General features: G+C 41.2%; 1 protein-coding gene across 6 annotated transcripts in view; it reads right to left on the minus strand.

The window, feature by feature from the left end:
* The window catches only part of LOC110493764 (uncharacterized), a 38,171-nt gene extending 19,955 nt beyond the window's left edge, over positions 1-18,216 (minus strand). Inside the window, exons 1-10 of one of the 6 annotated variants that reach the window (XM_021568228.3) lie at positions 17,290-18,216; positions 12,396-12,514; positions 9,817-9,931; positions 9,469-9,546; positions 8,445-8,560; positions 3,167-3,320; positions 2,760-2,896; positions 2,569-2,662; positions 2,192-2,266; positions 152-301 (exon numbers count right to left, since the gene is read on the minus strand). In XM_021568228.3, the coding sequence (XP_021423903.2) occupies positions 152-301; positions 2,192-2,266; positions 2,569-2,662; positions 2,760-2,896; positions 3,167-3,320; positions 8,445-8,560; positions 9,469-9,546; positions 9,817-9,931; positions 12,396-12,514; positions 17,290-17,790 (1,539 nt within the window). In that variant the 5' untranslated portion in view covers positions 17,791-18,216. Of the gene's footprint in view, positions 1-151; positions 302-2,191; positions 2,273-2,568; positions 2,663-2,759; positions 2,897-3,166; positions 3,321-8,444; positions 8,561-9,468; positions 9,547-9,755; positions 9,932-12,395; positions 12,515-17,289 lie in introns of all 6 variants that reach the window. The other 5 variants (XM_036949755.2, XM_090204891.1, XM_090204890.1 and 2 more) reach the window with 5 other exon arrangements.
* Between the last annotated feature and the right edge of the window lie 290 nt (positions 18,217-18,506).

The following is an 18,506-nucleotide window of genomic DNA, read 5'->3' on the forward strand; positions in this document are numbered from 1 at the left end:
ATAGGAGTACTGATCTAGGGTCAGGTCCCCCTATCCATATAATCATACTAATTATTATCTAAAATACATAACTGATCCTACATCAACACTCATACTTTAAGACACTATGAATACAAGCCCAGACCAGTATGTAGACACAAATAATCAATACCTCAAACTTGAGCCTCTCAGAGCTGTTTGAATAAATCATGCTTCTATGAAGTCTTCTCCTCAGAACTTCCCATAACATTTCCACTTGGCCAAGGAGGTCTTCCATCTTCACACAATCTTGGTGCGGGCCTTGGGTTGACTCTGGCTTTTCCTGTCCCAAAGCAATGAACATTAATGTTTGCTCTAGTCTAGTATGTCATTTTGTAGGATAAAATAAAACATGTTCCATTTTAACAGTCACATTTATACATCTCTGAATTGTAAATTAGATGAATGAATTGGATGATCCTGATAGTGAAAGTAGTGTCCTTGATTTATCAGATCAATTTAAACCCTTTGCCAGAATTAATGACCCCAACTCTGATGGCCCCTGCAAATCTCATCATACATATACTGAACAAAAATATAAAGGCAACATGCAACAATTTCAAAGGTTTTACCAGGTTACAGTTCATATAAGGAAGTCATTCAATTGAAATTCATTAATTAGGCCCTAATCTATGGATTTCACATGACTGGAAATACAGATATTGATCTATTGGTCACAGATACCTTTAATAAATGTAGGGGCATGGATCAGAAAACCAGTCAGTATCTGGTGTGAGCACCATTTTCCTTATGCAGCAAAACACATCTCCTTTGCATAGAGCTGATCAGGCTGTTGATTGTGGCCCGTGGAATGCTGTCCCACTCCTCTTCAATGGCAGTGCGAAGTTGCTGGATATTGGCGGGAACTGGAACACACTGTCGTATTCCCAAACATTCAATGAATGACATGTCTGGTGAATATGCAGGCCATGGAAGAACTGGGACATTTGCAGCTTCCAATAATTGTGTTACAGATCCTTGCGACACAGGGCTGGGCATTTTAACGCTGAAACATGATGTTATGGTGTCGGATGAATGGCACGACAATGGGTCTCAGGATCTCGTCATGGCATTCAAATTGCCATCGGTAAAATGCAATTTTGTTTGTTGTCCGTAGCTTATTGCTTTGGCTGAGCGATTTGCTGATGTCAACAGCATAACCGCATAACCCCATCGACACCATGGGGCACTCTGTTCACAACGTTGACATCAGCAAACCACTCACCCGCACAACGCCATACACGCTATTTGCCATCTGCCCAGTACAGTTGAAACCAGGATTCATTCATGAAGAACACACTTCTCCAGTGTGCCAGTGGCCATCTAAGGTGAGCGTTTGCCCACTGAAGTCGGTTACGACACCGAGCTGCAGTCAGGTTAAGACCCTGGTGAGGATGACGAGCAAGCAGATGAGCTTTCCTGAGACGGTTTCTGACAGTTTTTGCAAAATTTATTTTGGTTGTTCAAACCCACAGTTTCATCAGCTGTCCGGGTGGCTGGTCTTAGATGATCCCACAGGTGAAGAAGCTGGATGTGGATGTCCTGGGTTGGCGTGGTTACACATGGTCTGCGGTTGTGAGGCCGGCTGGACATACTGCCAAATTCTCTAAAATAACATTGGAGGTGGCTTATGGTAGAGAAATGGACATTCAATTATCAGGCAACAGCTCTGGGGGACATACTTGCAGTCAGCATACCAGTTGCACTCTCCCTCAAAACTTGAAACATCTGTGGCATTGTGTTGTGTGGCAAAACTGCACACTTTAGAGTGGTCTTCTATTGTCCCTACAACAATGTGGACCTACGTAATGATCATGCTGTTTAATCAGCTTTTTGATATGCCACACCTGTCAGGTGGATGGATTATCTTGGCAAAGGAGAAATGCACACTAACATGGATGTAAACAAGTTTGTGCCCAAAATTGAGAAATAAGGTTTTTGTGCAAATGGAAAAATTCTGGGATCTTTTATTTCAGCTCATGAAACATGAGTCCAACACTTTACATTTATATTTTTGTTCAGTATATATTGCCCAATGTAAATCTTTCTGAATCCGATAAGTACCATTGCAAGGACTGAATATTATGCAATGAAAAGCTACAAGATGTACTTTCTTGGACATGTCTAAGCAGATCGTGTTCGGGTATATATCAGCTGACAGGTTTTTAGTCACCTCTGGACCACTCAGACTGGCTGTGTGGTGGCTGGGGGTTGACATAGCAAGGTTGTCTTTCAGCCATGACAGAGTCTTCAACTATCAAGAAACAGGAAAGGAAGAGGAAATGAGGAAACAGGAGAGGAAGAGATAGAACAAGAGGAGGAAGTGACGTTTGGTTAACCCAGTGGGATGCATCCAGGCCCAAATTCAATCAATTATGAATAAAGGAAAACTACAGTACACTGGGGGTTCACTCTCGATGTTTACAACCTTTAACTGTAAAATCAACACACCCTGTTTATCACGTGGACATTGCCATTGGATTTTTACTCTAAAGTATTAGTACTGTTGTAGCAGACCACAAGAAACCCCCAAAATCAGTCCATAGCTACCTTATCAGCAGATGTGGTAGAATTTTGCAACTGAATACCAAGTTCTGATTGGCAACCTGGAAAACTGGTGTTCAAATGGGTTGTCTGGTCCTTTCTGCAAAGCAAGAAAACGTTAACTTAATGGTCTGCTTAAAGTGTCATCAACAATTTCATCTGGTTTCAAAAAACAAGAAGCTGATGAAAGTCTATACCTTTGCCTCTCCACACACAGTCTTCCAGTCAAGTCATTGCTGGTGGTGTCACAGGAGACTCGGGCATAGCTTTTGGAAGGCTGTTCTTCAACTTGACTAACAGTCAGCTTCCTGGGGATCCCACAGTCTTTCATGTTCTAAAAGAAAAGGAAATTACACAGGTCATTAGTAGGTCATATAATTAGAGTAATTCTACTATTTTACAGAGGTATCAAGTACCACCTATTCTGATGAGTTCCTCTTTTCATAACAGTAACCCAAATTACACCCCATATTACAAAATGACCTATTAGTTTTTAATCGACTCCTTAAAAGTTAAGAAACCTATATGTAATTTTATCTTGAACTATCTACTAAACTACTTTTAACAAGAATTTCCTAGTTATTTGAAAAATGGATCTGCTGACCTCGAACCCTTTGAGAGGGTTCTGTTCCTCTTTGATGTCCTTTCCTATGATCCTCTGGGCCTCATGTTCCGGATCTCTGGTTTGACTCAGTGGGCCAGGTTCATCACAGGAGAAGTCTATGGCAAGGGTGGTGGGCAAATCTGGCCACTCGCTCCTGCATGGCAAAACATTATGGGTTACTTATTGTAACACTGGTTCTATCAATGATAGTGACCCTACCCTACCACATCCGTAAGGCCAGTTGACACTCAGTGCTAGTTTCATTGGTAATGAAATAGAATGGTTCATGTGAGTGAATGGGCCAAAATCATGATAAAGCAAGAACAAACTCACTGTAAAAGACCAATCCAGCACATACACTACCGGTCAAAAGTTTTAGAACACACTCTCATTCAAGGGATTTTCTTTATTTTTTATTACTTTCTACATTGTAGAATAATAGTGAAGACATCAAAATTATTAAATAACATATATGGAAACATGTAGTAACCAAAGTGTTAAACAAATCAATTTTTTTTTATATATTTGAGATTCTTGAAATAGCCAACGTTTGCCTTGATGACAGCTTTGCACACTCTTGGCATTCTCTCAACCAGCTTCATGAGGTAGTCACCTGAAATGCATTTCAATTAACAGGTTTCAATTAAATTAAAAGTTAATTTGAGAAATGTCTTTCCTTCTTAATGTGTTTGAGCCAATCAGTTGTGTTGTGACAAGGTAGGGGTGTATACAGAAGATAGCCTTATTTGGTAAAAGACCAAGTCCATTTTATGGCAAGAACAGCTCAAATAAGCAAAGAGAAACGACAGTCCATCATTACTTTAAGACATGAAGGTCAGTCAACACGGAACATTTCAAAAACTTTGAAAGTTTCTTCAAGTGCAGTTGCAAAAACCATTAAGCGCTATGATGAAACTGGCTCTGATGAGGTCCGCCACAGGAATGGAAGACTCCGAGTTACTTCTGCTGCAGAGGATAAGTTCATTAGAATTACCAGCCTCAGAAATTGCACCCCAAATAAATGCTTCAGAGTTCAAGTAACAGGCACATCTGTGTGAATCAGGCTTTGTGAATCAGGCCATTATGGTTGAATTGCTGCAAAGAAACCACTACTCAAGCACACCAATAAGAAGAAGAGATTTCCTTGGGCCAAGAGACACGAGCAACGGACATTAGACGGCTGGAAATTTGTCCTTTGGTCTTAAGCCCAAATTGGAGATTTTTGGTTCCAACCACCGTGTCTTTGTGAGACGTGGTGTGGGTGAACGGATGATCTCTGCATGTATGTTTCCCACTGTAAAGCATGGAGGAGGAGGTTTTATGATGTGGAGGTGCTTTGCTCGTGACACTGTCTGTGATTTATTTAGAATTCAAGGCACACTTAACCAGCATGGCTACCACAGCATTCTGCAGCGATATCCCATCTGGTTTGGGCTTAGTGGGACTATCATTTGTTTTTCAACTGGACAATGACCCAACCCACCCCCAGGCTGTGTAAGGGCTATTTTACCAAGAAGGAGAGTGATGGAGTGCTGCATCAGATGACCTGTCCCCCACAATCACCCGACCTCAACCAAAGGGAAAGAGGCTATTTGAAGAATCTCAATTATAAAATATATTTGGATTTGTTCAACACTTTTTTGGTTACTACCTGATTCTTCACTATTATTATACAATGTAGAAAATAGTCTAAATAAAGAAAAATCTTGAATGAGTAGGTGTTCAAAAACTTTTGAAAGGTAGTGTGCGATTGCACGTTGTTTTTGCTGTTGTTTCGGTTAGAGACCTGACTCAAAATTGTCTTGAGAAAAGTCACCGTCCGAAACGTTGACGACAATAAACATGCAAGAGGTAATCGTGTGTCCGGGAGTAGTCTTTTACAATGAACAATAATATGCTCATTCTCCACAGCAAACATTGGTGTGTACACCCCAGTGATATACTAGGGAAATTGTTTTTCTTGAGGCTTTTATTTCCAGCACCACGAACAAGATGAGAAAAAAGCATTGTGGTGTGGAGTGTCAAAATAAAACATACTGTATTTAGTGCTTTTTATGTAGGCAGATTGGAAACCAAAGGGTAGATCGATGTGGGGGAGAGGTCAGAAGGGTGGACACAAAGATTGAACTCTGGTCTCCAGGGCCGTGGTACATAGCGATGGGAGTGATACCACTTAACCAAGGCTTAGCACATATTGTCATGCATCAGAGACAATATGTCCAAAGTGGATCATTTGTAGCAGCTGCGGATGCCTCTTAATCAGTTTTACTGTGTATTCTTTGGGGTTGTTGAGTCATACCCACAAGTTTGAGCACTCCTCAACATGTCTAGAGCACTTCTGCTTGGAGACATGTCACATGACTCAGAAATCCAAGGATGAACAACACTGAGTGGATCCACCAGATATGCTGAATTAGCTAACAACATGTTATGCAACCATGACAATCTGAACAGACTGAAGGCTTTGTCTTTGGAGTGACTGACTGGGGCTGGCAGGGGTACAAAGTAATGATGTCACCCCCCTCTGTAGGGGTGAGGTCATGGTTTCAGGAAAGTGCTTTTGTTTTAGAAATAAACTATCAAACAGAGAGGGAACAGCTGGGAGGAGTCAGAAGTCTCCCCATCAAAAATAAACACTGTGTATGTCGTGTCTTGTCGGTTGTCTTTAATTCAAACGTTCTTTCTCATTGGCGCCCGTTAAGGAAACCTATTTCCAGTTTTGACAGAAGAGAGCCCATTGCCGCCCTTACAACGAAAATAGTCATTTGTTTATATTTCTAAAGTTTAATGCCCTAAAACTTAGGATTCTATGGTTCAATGTGTTAAGAAAAATGTGTTCAAATTGTGTTGCCTCCGTAAACCATACAGTTTAAATCCAAAATCTGAGCTAGAACATTTGTAATTAAACTTCCAAAATGTAACTTTAAATGCAGAAGTGCATTAAACCCACAGTTGAATGACTAACATGGTAACTGACCAGTATACTTCTGTTCAATAAGCTTTATAAGCTACATCCGTTTGTATCCCTGGTTACTAGGCCATACCATACTTATGAGGCACTCTGCACACATCTGCTAAAGAAATTAGGAGCAGGTTTATCGTATAGTATAATCTCCCCCCAAAATGTCTTTTTCTATATTCATCCATATCTAATTTTGGCATATACTTGTCGCTCGAGCTCCTACACAGAACACTTTTACACATGGGGCTTGCGAAATCCACGTCATGCTTAAAGTTAGAGCATTGCATAATACAAAGAGAATTCCCCCGAATGAATTCCCCCGAATTGATTCCATGGCGATTATCTGGACTGCATTTGCTGGGAGTGAAACTCAGACTATGGCTTATTAGGGCAAGGATCATTTCAATGTGGGCTTCAGTTGCCATTAGGGCATTGGCTCTAATGCCAGAATGTCTTGTTAGTTACACAACAATAGTGTTAGTAGGAAAACAATACATCATCTTATTCACCGAGTATGTTTCCCATTAATCCAATTGTAAACATCAAACCTTTTCATCTGCAATACATTTTCCATGAGTTCATCCTGACGTAAACTGTTAAGTGATGTTTATCAACATGTCGAAAAGTTCGGAGTCGACATGTGGGTTGGGTCAAAAGGGCTGCCCGTTTTGTATCATTGTACTGTAGCAATGGCTCGCTAACTCAGTTATTGGTGACCTCCATTGGTGACTTTATTCAGCACTACCAAATGTAAACGCTTTTATGGAGGGAAAAATAGCAATGGTGTAAAGTACTTAAGTAAACATTAAAAATACATTTTTGGGTAACTTCACTACATTCCTAAAGAAAATAATGAACTTTATACTCCATACATTTTCCCTGACACCCAAAAGTGCTTGTTAGATTTTGAATGATTAGCTGGACAGGAATATCCCTGGTAGTCTCTACTGCCTCTGATCTGCCGGACTCACAAAACACAAATGTTTTGTTTGTAAATTATGTCTGAGTGTTGGAGTGTGTCCCCTGGCTATCCGTAAGTAAATTAAATAAAACATTTAAATTGTGCCGTCTGGTTTGCTTAATATAAAGGAATTTGAAATGATTAATTTTTTTACTTTTACTTTTGATAGATAAAATTAACTTATCAATTACATTTACTTTTGATACTTAAAACCAAATACTTTGAGTTTTACTCAAGTAGTATTTTACTGGGGGACTTTCACTTTTACTTGAGTCATTTCCCATTAAGACATCTTTACTTTTACTCAAGTATGACAAGTACTTTTTCCACCACTGGAAATAGACTACAGGTAAGCAACCTGGTTCTCAGACTGTGGTTTCAGGAGGGAAATATACACAGTCTTCAATAGAGTTGAGTGATGCGAACACATCCTCACTTGAACATTTGAACCTTGCCCCTAATTGAAATATTATTTGTGAATGTTAATTGTATTCCAGATTCCTGCTCAACATACATTACTCATATCATGCCATAGTTGAGATCTCATTCCACCATTTCACCTGAACCAGTGAAGTGTGAGATAACGAGCTACAGATGTTTAAATGTTTGTGTGAGAGTGCGAGTGGGGAAGAGAGGTAAGCAAGGATAGACCAGTGAAGATTATTATTTTATTCTAGGGATTATCTTTTAGTCCATGTTTTTACCATTTTGTATTTATATATTTATTGAAAATAAATATCAAAATTTGGATGAAACCGTTCCCGTTCTTTTAGTAAAACCTTTTTTATGTGAAGGGCATCGGCCAGCCCTGTCACAGTTAAACCAGGTGTTTCAGGAGTTATGATGTTACAATCGTCATTCTGTTCCTAGGCCGTCATTGAAAATAAGAATTTGTTCTTTAACTGACTTGCCTAGTTAAATAAAGGTAAAATAAAAAAATAAAATAAAAATTCTCCAACCAAACGGGAACCATGTGTGAATGTTGTAAACATTGATCTTACATTTATAGCAAATATTGCCATAATATATAGCACTACTTTTGACCAGAGTCGCATGGGCCTTGGTCAAAAGTAATGAACTACAGTATATAGGGAATAGGGTGCCATTAGAGCAGGGTTTCCCAAACTTGGTCCTCGGTACCACAAAGGGTGCACATTTTGTTTTTTGCCCAATCACTTCACTGCTGATTCAAATAATCAACTAATCATCAACCTTTGATAATTTTAATCAGCTGTGTATTGTAAGGCCAGACACCAAAACGTGCATACCTTGGGGTCCCCAGGACCGATATTGGGAAACGCTGCATTAGAGACACAGACAAATAAACAATATGAGCTTTCGGGACCCATATTTACCCGCTACCCTCCTGGAGAAGGCCCCAACTCTCCTGCACCTCAGCCTGCTTCCGTGTCACTCTGGCAGCCAGGGTAGGGTGGAGGTCCGAAAGGCGTGAAACAGTCTCGTTCAGCATCTGGAGAGAGCGTGGTCGAGGGAGGGGATGGGAGCAGTGGAAGGAAGGAAGTGACACAATTCATTTGGTGTTGATTTACAGTCTTGGAAAACGACCCACGCTCTTTAAAATGGAAGGCTATGGTTAGATTTTTTTCACCTTTATTTAACCAGGTAGGCTAGTTGAGAACAAGTTCTCATTTACAACTGCGACCTGGCCAAGATAAAGCAAAGCAGTGCGACACAAACATCAACACAGAGTTACACATGGAAATGTGTGTGAAAATGGCGTGAGGAGGTAAGGCAATAAATAGGCGCGGAGTAATTACAATTTAGCAAATTAACACTGGAGTGATAGATGAGCAGATGATGATGTGCAAGTAGAAATACTGGTGTGCAAAAGAGCAGAAAAGTAAATAAAAACAATATGGGGATGAGGTATGTAGATTGGGTGGGCTATTTACAGATGGGCTATGTACAGCTGCAGCGATCGGTTAGCTGCTCAGATAGCTAATGTTTAAAGTTAGTGAGGGAAATATAAGTCTCACAGCATAACATCACATCATAGAAGGCTTCTTAACGGGGAAACACCCCAAAAAGATCCAGAGAAGGTCTAGGAAGGAATAGTCTGGTGGTGTTATGTTTCACTGTCTTAAGATAGTTTCTCTGTGTTTCTCTCTACTTAGTAGGCTTGAGTACTGAGCATGTGCCAAGACAGTTGTAGTGCATTTCTTTTAAATTCAGTGAAACAGTGACATTCAATTCATATTTTTGTTGGTTATATTTTCAATTATAACTTTTTTTTAAATCACTAGTATTTCACTTGAAATGGAATTGAACACAACCCTGATGTATGAATGATGCGTTGCTGCGTTTCACCATAAATGTATTCATTATTTTGAGCTACATTTTCCCCCACGTGCCACTCACCGTGATTTGGCTGGCAATATTGTAGATCTCTGTCTGACCGCAGCTCCCCTGGTTATCGGATCCAGACAGGACGCTTCTCTACCAAACACAAAAATAATATAGAGTCAATCTCATGATAATAAGTGTAATAACGTGTAATTACAAAACAATGATACTTTGGAGAGCTTTGGGACCCTTTATTGGGGTTATGATGGGGACAGTTGTACTAAGCTCATGGCACATATATTTTTCAAGAATCAATCAATTGAAATAAACATTTAACAGCATGTAAATATTGCAGGTTGTACCTTTAAAGGATCACTGGTGCAAAATAGGACTCTTGTGCAAATTCCTATTCTGCCTTTTTACCTTCCTGTTGATGGTGCAGATGATGTTGTCAGCCTGTTGGTAGAAGGAGGAGACGTCCAGAGCCAGTTTGAGGTCTTGGTGATAGTTTCTTAACAGTGACTGGAACCTCAGGCAGCTACCAAAGAGATACAGTATCTAGTTCAGTGCTTTGGCAATGGGATCCCATGGGGGTCAAATTCCCAGATATGACTTGAAATCCAAGATGGATGCAGAATAATTTAAGTCAGACCAAGTAATGTTCCTTTACATGGAAAGCTGTAGTTACATAGTAGTAGCTAGGAAAACAACATGTTAACGGTAGCCATAACAAATACACATCCATAGCACCAAGGACAAAGTATATGTAGCCTAGTCAAGGAGTCGGACTTTAACCCAGATGCTTATAAGAAATCCCGGTATGCCCTCTGATGAACCATAAAACAGGCAAAGCGTCAATACAAGACTAAGATTGAATCTACTACACCGGCTCCGACGCTCGTCGGGTGTGGCAGGGCTTGCACACTATTATGGACAACAAAGGGAAGCACAGCCGCGAGCTGCCCAGTAACACAAGCCTACCAGACAAGCTAAATCACTATGCTCGCTTCAAAGTAAGCAACACTGAAGCATGCATGAGAGCATCCATCAGCTGTTCCGGACGACTGTATGATCACACTCTCCGCAGCCGATGTGAGTAAGACCTTTAAACAGGTCAACACTTACAAGACCGCAGGGCCAGACGGATTACCAAGATGTGTACACTGAGCATGTGCTGACCAACTGGCAAGTGTCTTCACTGACATTTTCAACCTGTCTCTGACCGAGTCTGTAATACCAACATGTTTCAAGCAGACCACCATAGTCCCTGTACCCAAGAACACCAAGGTAACCTGCCTAAATTACTAGCACTCACGTCTGTAGCCATGAATTTCTTTGAAATCTGGTCAAATAAAGGTCAAATAAAAATAAAAATAATCCCAGAAACCCTAGACCCACTCCAATTTGCATACCGCCCCAACAGATCCACAGATGATGCAATCTCTATTGCACTCCATACTGCCCTTTCATACCTGGAGAAAAGGAACACCTATGTGAGAATGCTATTCATTGACTATAGCTCAGCATTCAACACCATAGCGCCCTCAAAGCTCATCACTAAGCTAAGGACCCTGGGAATAAACACCTCCCTCTGCAACTGGATCATGAACATTCTGATGGGCCACCCCCAGGTGGTAAGGGTAGGCAACAACACATCTGCCACGCTGATCATCAACACGGGGGGCCCCTCAGGGGTGCATGTTCAGTCCCCTCCTGTACTCCCTGTTCACCCATGACTCCATGCCCAAGCAGCATCATTAAGTTTGCTGACGACACAACAGCTGTAGGCCTGATCACAGACAACACTGAGACAGCCTATAGGGAGGAAGTCAGAGACCTGGCAGTGTGGTGCCAGGATAACAACCTCTCCCTCAACGTGATCAAGACAAAGGAGATGATTGTGGACTACAGGAAAAAGAGGACCAAGCACAACCCCATTCTCATCGCCGGGGCTGTAGTTGAGCAGGTTGAGAGCTTCAAGTTTCTTGGTGTCCACATCACCAACAAACTATCATGGCCCAAACACAACAAGACAGTCATGAAGAGGGCACGACAATGCATATTCCCCCTCAGGAGACTGAAATGATCTGGCATGGGTCCTCAGATCCTCAAAAAGTTATACAGCTGCACCATTGAGAGCATCCTGAATGGTTGCATCACCGCCTGGTATGGCAACTGCTCTGCCTCCAACCACAAGCACCACAGAGGGTAGTGCGTGCTGCCCAGTACATCACTGGGGCCAAGCTTCCTGCCATCCAGGACCTCTATACCAGGCGGAGTCAAAGGAAGGCCAAAAAATTGCCAACGACTCCAGTCACCCTAGTCATAGAATGTCCTCTCTGCTACCGCATGGCAAGTGGTACCGGAGTGCCACGTCTAGGTCCAAAAGGATTCTTAAAAGCTTCTACCTCCAAGCCATAAGACTTCTGAACAGCTAATCAAATGGCTACCAAGACTATTTGCTTTGTCCCCCCCACCCCCATTTTTATCCTGCTGCTACTCTCTGTTTATTATCCATGCATAGTCACTTTACCTCTACCTACATGTACTGTACGTATTACCTCAATTACCTCAACTAACCGGCGCCCCCGCACATTGACTCAGTACCGGTACCCCCTATATATAGCCTCGCTGCTTTTATTTTATTGTTGCTCCTTAATTATTTGTTATTTTTCAATTTTTCACTTTGGTTTATTTGAGTAAATACTTTCTTAACACTTTTTTTCTACAAGCCCTTAACCAACAACTGCATTGTTGGTTAAGGGCTTGAAAGTAAGCGTTTCACTGTAAGGTCTACACCTGTTGTACTCGGCGGATGTGACAAATAAAATGTGATTTGATTTAGTCATAGAGAAATAAAAAAAACTATAATAAATCACGAGTGGCCATGATTTATCATGTATATATCAAAGTTTAGGGGCCTGTTGTTTTTTACTGTTTATTTTTTTAAATCAAAGTAAGGTGTTACTGATATATCTTGCTCAGTCAAAAATGGGACCTACGTTTGGTTAACGGTGTTTTCTCGGGAAGGGACTTTGTTGCCTTCTATCTGTTGCAGTCTCTTCCTCTTCTCTCCCTTGTGGTCGGTCTCCACGTCAAGCGTCTCGTACTGATGTCCATCCTATAGAGGTCATTATAAAGGAAGAACCTGTGAACCAGTATACTCAATGCATGGTTCTGACACTTGAGGGCATGTACAGTTGAAGTCGGAAGTTTACATACACTTAGGTTGGAGTCATTAAAACTCGTTTTTCAACCACTCCACAAATTTCTTGTTAACAAACTATACTTTTGGCAAGTCGGTTAGGACATCTACTTTGTGCATGACACAAGTCATTTTTCCAACAATTGTTTACAGACAGATTATTTCACTTATAATTCACTGTATTACAATTCCAGTGGGTCAGAAGTTTACATACACTAAGTTGACTGTGCCTTTAAACAGCTTGGAAAATTCCAGAACATGATGTCATGGCTTTAGAAGATTCTGATAGGCTAATTGACATAATTTGAGTCGCTTGGAGGTGTACCTTTGGATGTATTTCAAGGCCTACCTTAAAACTCAGTTTGCTTGACATCATGGGAAAATCATGGGAAAATCAAAAGAAATCAGCCAAGACCTCAGAAAATAAATTGTAGACCTCCACAAGTCTGGTTCACCCTTGGGAGCAATTTCCAAATGCCTGAAGGTACCACGTTCATCTGTACAAACAATAGTACGCAAGTATAAACACCATGGGACCACGCAGCCATCATACCGCTCAGGAAGGAGACGCGTTCTGTCTCCTAGAGATGAACATACTTTGGTGCCAAAAGTGCAAATCAATCCCAGAACAACAGCAAAGGACCTTGTGAAGATACTGGAGGAAACGGGTACAAAAGTATCTTTATCCACAGGAAAACAAGTCCTATATCGACCTAACCTGAAAGGCCACTCGGCAAGGAAGAAGCCACTGCTCCTAAACCGCCATAAAGAAATATTATAGAAAATTTGTGGGCCGAACTGAAAAAGTGTGTGCAAGCAAGGAGGCCTACAAACCTGACTCAGTTACACCAGCTCTGTCAGGAGGAATGGGCCAAAATTCACCCATCTTATTGTGGGAAGCTTGTGGAAGGCTACCCGAAACATTTGGCCCAAGTTAAGCAATTTAAAGGCAATGCTACCAAATACTAATTGAGTGTATGTAAACTTCTGACCCACTGGGAATGTGATGAAAGATATAAAAGCTGAAATAAATAATTTTCTCTACTATAATTCCGACATTTTCCTGACCTAAGACAGGAAATTTTAACTAGGATTAAGTGTCAGGAATTGTGAAAAACTGAGTTTAAATGTATTTGACTAAGGTGTATTTAAACTTCCGACTTCAACTGTGTATATATATATGTACTGAACCAAAATATAAACACTACATGTAAAGTGTTGGTCCCATGTTTCATGAGCTGAAATAAAATATCCCAGAAATATTGTGCCATTCATCTTCCGCCGTCACCTCATATTTCAGCATGATTTTGTTGATTTATTTTTTATTTCAGGTAGGCCAGTTGAGAACAAGTTATCTTTTACAACTGTGACCTGGCCAAGATAAAGCAAATCAGTGCGACAAAATCAACGACACAGAGTTACACATAAACAAACATACAGTCAATAACACAATAGAAAAATCTATGTACAGTGTGTACAAATGTAGCAGAGTAGGGAGGTAAGGCAATAAATAGGTCATAGAGGCATTAATGCTGGAGTGATAGATGTGCAGATGATGATGTGCAAGTAGAGATACTGGGGTGCAAAAATGATAATGCACGGCCCCATGTCGCAAGGATCTGTACACAATTCATGGAAACTGAAAATGTCCCAGTTCTTTCATGACCTGCATACTCACCAGGCATATCACAAATTGAACATGTTTGGGATGCTCTGGATCAATGTGTAAGATATATAATCTCCACCCGGCACAGCCAGAAGAGGACTGGCCACCCCACATAGCCTGGTTCCTCTCTAGGTTTCTTCCTAGGTTTTGGCCTTTCTAGGGAGTTTTTCCTGGCCACCGTGCTTCTACACCTGCATTGCTTGCTGTTTGGGGTTATAGGCTGGGTTTCTGTACAGCACTTTGAGATATCAGCTGATGTACGAAGGGCTATATAAATACATTTGATATGATTTGAGTGTGTTCCAGTTCCCGCCAATATCCCGCGACTTCACCCAGCCATTCAAGGGGAGTGGGAGAACATTCCACAGGCCACAATCAACAGCCTTATCAACTCTATGCAAAGGAGATGTGTCACGCTGCACGAGGCAAATGGAGGTCACACCAGATATTGACTGGTTTTCTGATCCACACCCCTACCATTTTTCTTAAGGTATCTGTGACCAACAGATGCATGTCTGTATTCCCAGCGATATGAAATCCATAGATCAGGGCCTAACTAATTTATTTAAATTGACTTTCCTTATGTGAACTTTTTTTATCTCAGTAAAATTTTAGAAATAGTAGCATGTTGCGTTTATATTTTTGTTTGGTGTATATACCAGCCACCTGTGTGTAATGCGTTACAAATTATTTCTGTATGGTCATTTCATTATTTGCAGTACATAGGCTGTTATAGGGATCCATGAGTTGTAGTGTAATGTATTAGGAATGTAGCTGTTATTCATTTATAAGTGCTGTTAAAAGTACCCATGATGTGCTTTGAATGGTTATCGCAAGTGCATTACTGCACTATGAGCAAGGTCATGCATTATACAGATTGTTATCAGTATTTGTAACATAAAAATGTGAAAATAAGGTATTTTTTGCCATAGCTGTGAAATCACTACAGGCGATACATTCATTTCATTTCATTTACTTCTGCTACTTTGCAATGAATAATTTTCTGCGAGCTGCAGAGCACTACTCCATCTTTGCGGTTTCATAACCTTTAAGCTCGTGGAACCTTTTCCTTGTCTGTCTCCGTTCTCTCTTTGCCATGCCGATGCATTCTGTACTGATGACCTCATGCAAAACGTTGAATGATGCATATTATCTTTCCGAGACCTCTTACATCATTGCCGTGTGTAGCTAAATCATGGAGCAACTTACTGCTGGTTCCCTACAGTCTCCACAATAATCTGAAACTTGTTAGGCCTGCCTGGTTTTCATCTTAGACAGATGTTTGTTTTCCTGGAATGTAATGTACTGTATTTTCTGCAGTGAAATACACATTTTGGTAACAGTTTACTTGAAACTTGCAATTATAATGCATTATGATGCGTTGATAAGCTTGAATATGAGCTTTTAGAATGTTTTACAATAACGTATCACTCACTGTAAGCACTGTTGCGCAGGTTTCACCATGTTGCAAGATTTCCATGTACCTTGGTAGTTCAAGCCGCAGGTAGGCTACAAAAGACATCGAAACTGAATGCACATACCCTGCAGTCTTTGGATAGCTTGGCTATACACAAAGCTATAAAAAAATGTGTCTGTGTAGTCTTGGGTACTTGAAAAGTTGAAAACTTCAAGAGATGTAGACATTGTCATAAGAAACAGGGAAATGTACAGACAGAAGCCCAAAGACGGACCCCCAGAGCTATACTCAATCCTGGTGAAAAGAAATGGAAGATGTATACTAAATACAGTGATGAGAGAATGCAGGCATTGTGTGACTCAGCCAGCCCACCTACACAGGGCCGAGATGAAGAGCGAAAGAGAGCCAAAACCATGATCTCATCTCAAAATAATTGCTCCTCTTTTTGCTGTTCCAGTTCCTTTTCCCATCCCACTGTCATTTTGCTAGTTGCATGCTCAGCATTGAAAACTATAACCATGGAACTAAAAAAAAATATTTAACTTAATTTTCCTGTTTACTTCAAATGTATGTCATGCTTTCTGTGTACATAAAATATGCATCTTAACATGGTATGTGATATTAAGTACACTATCTTCTTTATCTGGAAGCTTATTTTGGCATGCTTCTTCTGCAAATTGTTATTCAGTGTCACTATTAAATCCAATCGGGATCCCCTTAAATTGCGAAAGGCAATCGCAAATTTTGAAATAACCCGTTTGCCCGCTGTGGATCTGGAGAAACACTTAATCACAGGTACAACTTCAGTTTGGCATCATTATATCCACCAACACAATGTGCCTGATTGCTATTTTCACCACGCAACCCCTTCAATTATGGAATTGGGAGTCGTTTATTCTGTGGAAATAACCAGTTCATCCGAAACGTGGCCTTTTACCTTGCTTAATGAAAGCCTGCTGATGATCTCATAGCTCGAGAGTACAGTGTGGATAATGCAACACTGAGGTAATAGTGCACACATTGTGTGTGTGTGTGTGTGTGTGTGTGTGTGCGTGCATGCGCGTGCGTGGAGGTTTCATGCTGGAACAGTGTACATTATGGTGTTAATATCATGTTGCTTTTGGTAACAGATGAAAAAAAAGTGTCTTGTGTTGCAGGGTGGAAGGCATTAAACTAAAAGATTGATGTTGTTACTCAGCTTACTCAGTAACGCAAATTCAGTAATTATTAGTATGTGAAAACAAACAATTACTTAATGAGAGCATAGTGTGTGAAATGAGGGAGAAAAACAAAACATTACTAACACTGGGTTTTGTGGTTATGGATTTAATTCCCAATTCTCCTATTGCCATTTGGCTCTGGACTTACTTTCTTTAAAGTAAACAAGTCAATTAATTTGCTTTCAGAAAGCTAGAGAATGGCCAACAGAAACAAAACAAATGTCCATAACAACACTGGCTGAGACATTCACCATTTCTATTTCACATAAAGCCAGTTGATTTGAACCAAGTGATTTGAAATGTAAATTAGTTGGTGCTGGCTTGCAGCCTATCCTAACTCAATAACATGTGAGACGCCAAGAATAAAACAACTGTAATCCAAGGTTACCTTAGACTGAGAGTTGGATATCTTATCCAAGTCGTCCTCTACTCTCAAGGATGGCGGTTTTGGGTGAACACTGTTGCTTCGGATGGTCTCCGACGTGGAACTGACTGAGGTGGCCAGGTCAGAGTCACACAAGGACACGTCGGGGACTGTCTCGGCATTCCTGCATATAGCAATCTTCCTGATGGACCTAGAGGATGCAGTGGGGGACACAGAATTCCTGTCCTCCTCCACTCTCTCATCCTGATGTCCCTCTGGTGTTGAAGCGTAGACCTGGACGGCCACTTGTGGGAGTTCCGAGTTCCCAGTCTCAGGCCACCCCTGGGACTGGCCCATGTAAAGGGACATTTGGTCGTGTAGGTTGTTCTGCAGCTCCAACTTGTTCGGAGCAGCAGACTTCGGCAGATAGACATCCACAATCTCCTGGCATTTGGCTTCAGAGGGGACAGACAGCCTGGTCCCAATGGTAAAGGGCTGGATTTTTCTGACAACACCCTCAGACATGGTTTTTGATAGCTCTGCAGTGTAGTCTAGATGGGCATACTGTGACAAGAATCACAAAACAATACAGATATCTCACCTCATCTACTGCAAAGTCCAGTATCAGAAGTTCAGAATGAGAGGAAAAACAAGACGAATCCTCGAATGAACAATGCTCTTTTCCCCATAAAATTGTCAGGAGAAAAACTCACTCAAAAAGCCACCCGCTTCCTTGCACCTCATGGAGAGAAGACAAGTACAGGACACACAATAGAACGTCCCCTCCTGTCTGTTTCTAAGTTATCAACTGAGCCAGTGTCATGTCAGGGGTAACCAATGTGAGAAGCCGAGGAGGGAGGAGTGCCTCTTCTGAGCAACCACCAAGCCAATAGTGAGAGAGAGGGAGAGAGAGACAGATAGAGAGAGATGAGTGAAGAGAGAGAGAGAACTGAGTGAAAAGGGAAAGTGTCTGGCTTGCTGCCTGGCTGCTCTCTTAGAAAAAAGAAAAAATAGGAAGGGAAAGAGAGGGGGGAAGTTTCATTAAAAAGGAGTGAGGTCACCACTTTCTGTCAAGGGCTGGGCAGAGTCAGAGTGACTGAGGGTTGTAAACTGGAGCTGTAAAAACGTCCTCCCCAAACAAAAAGCTCCATGCTCAGATATGAATAGAGTAACAGAGGGGTAAATGCTCTCTCTCGCTCGCTCGCTCTTTCACTCGCTCCCACTTTCTCTCATTCTGCTCT

The sequence above is a fragment of the Oncorhynchus mykiss genome, chromosome 17, assembly GCF_057628025.1.
Source record: "Oncorhynchus mykiss isolate SJ-2025 chromosome 17, ASM5762802v1, whole genome shotgun sequence".
In the NCBI taxonomy this organism is placed as follows: Eukaryota; Metazoa; Chordata; class Actinopteri; order Salmoniformes; family Salmonidae; genus Oncorhynchus; species Oncorhynchus mykiss.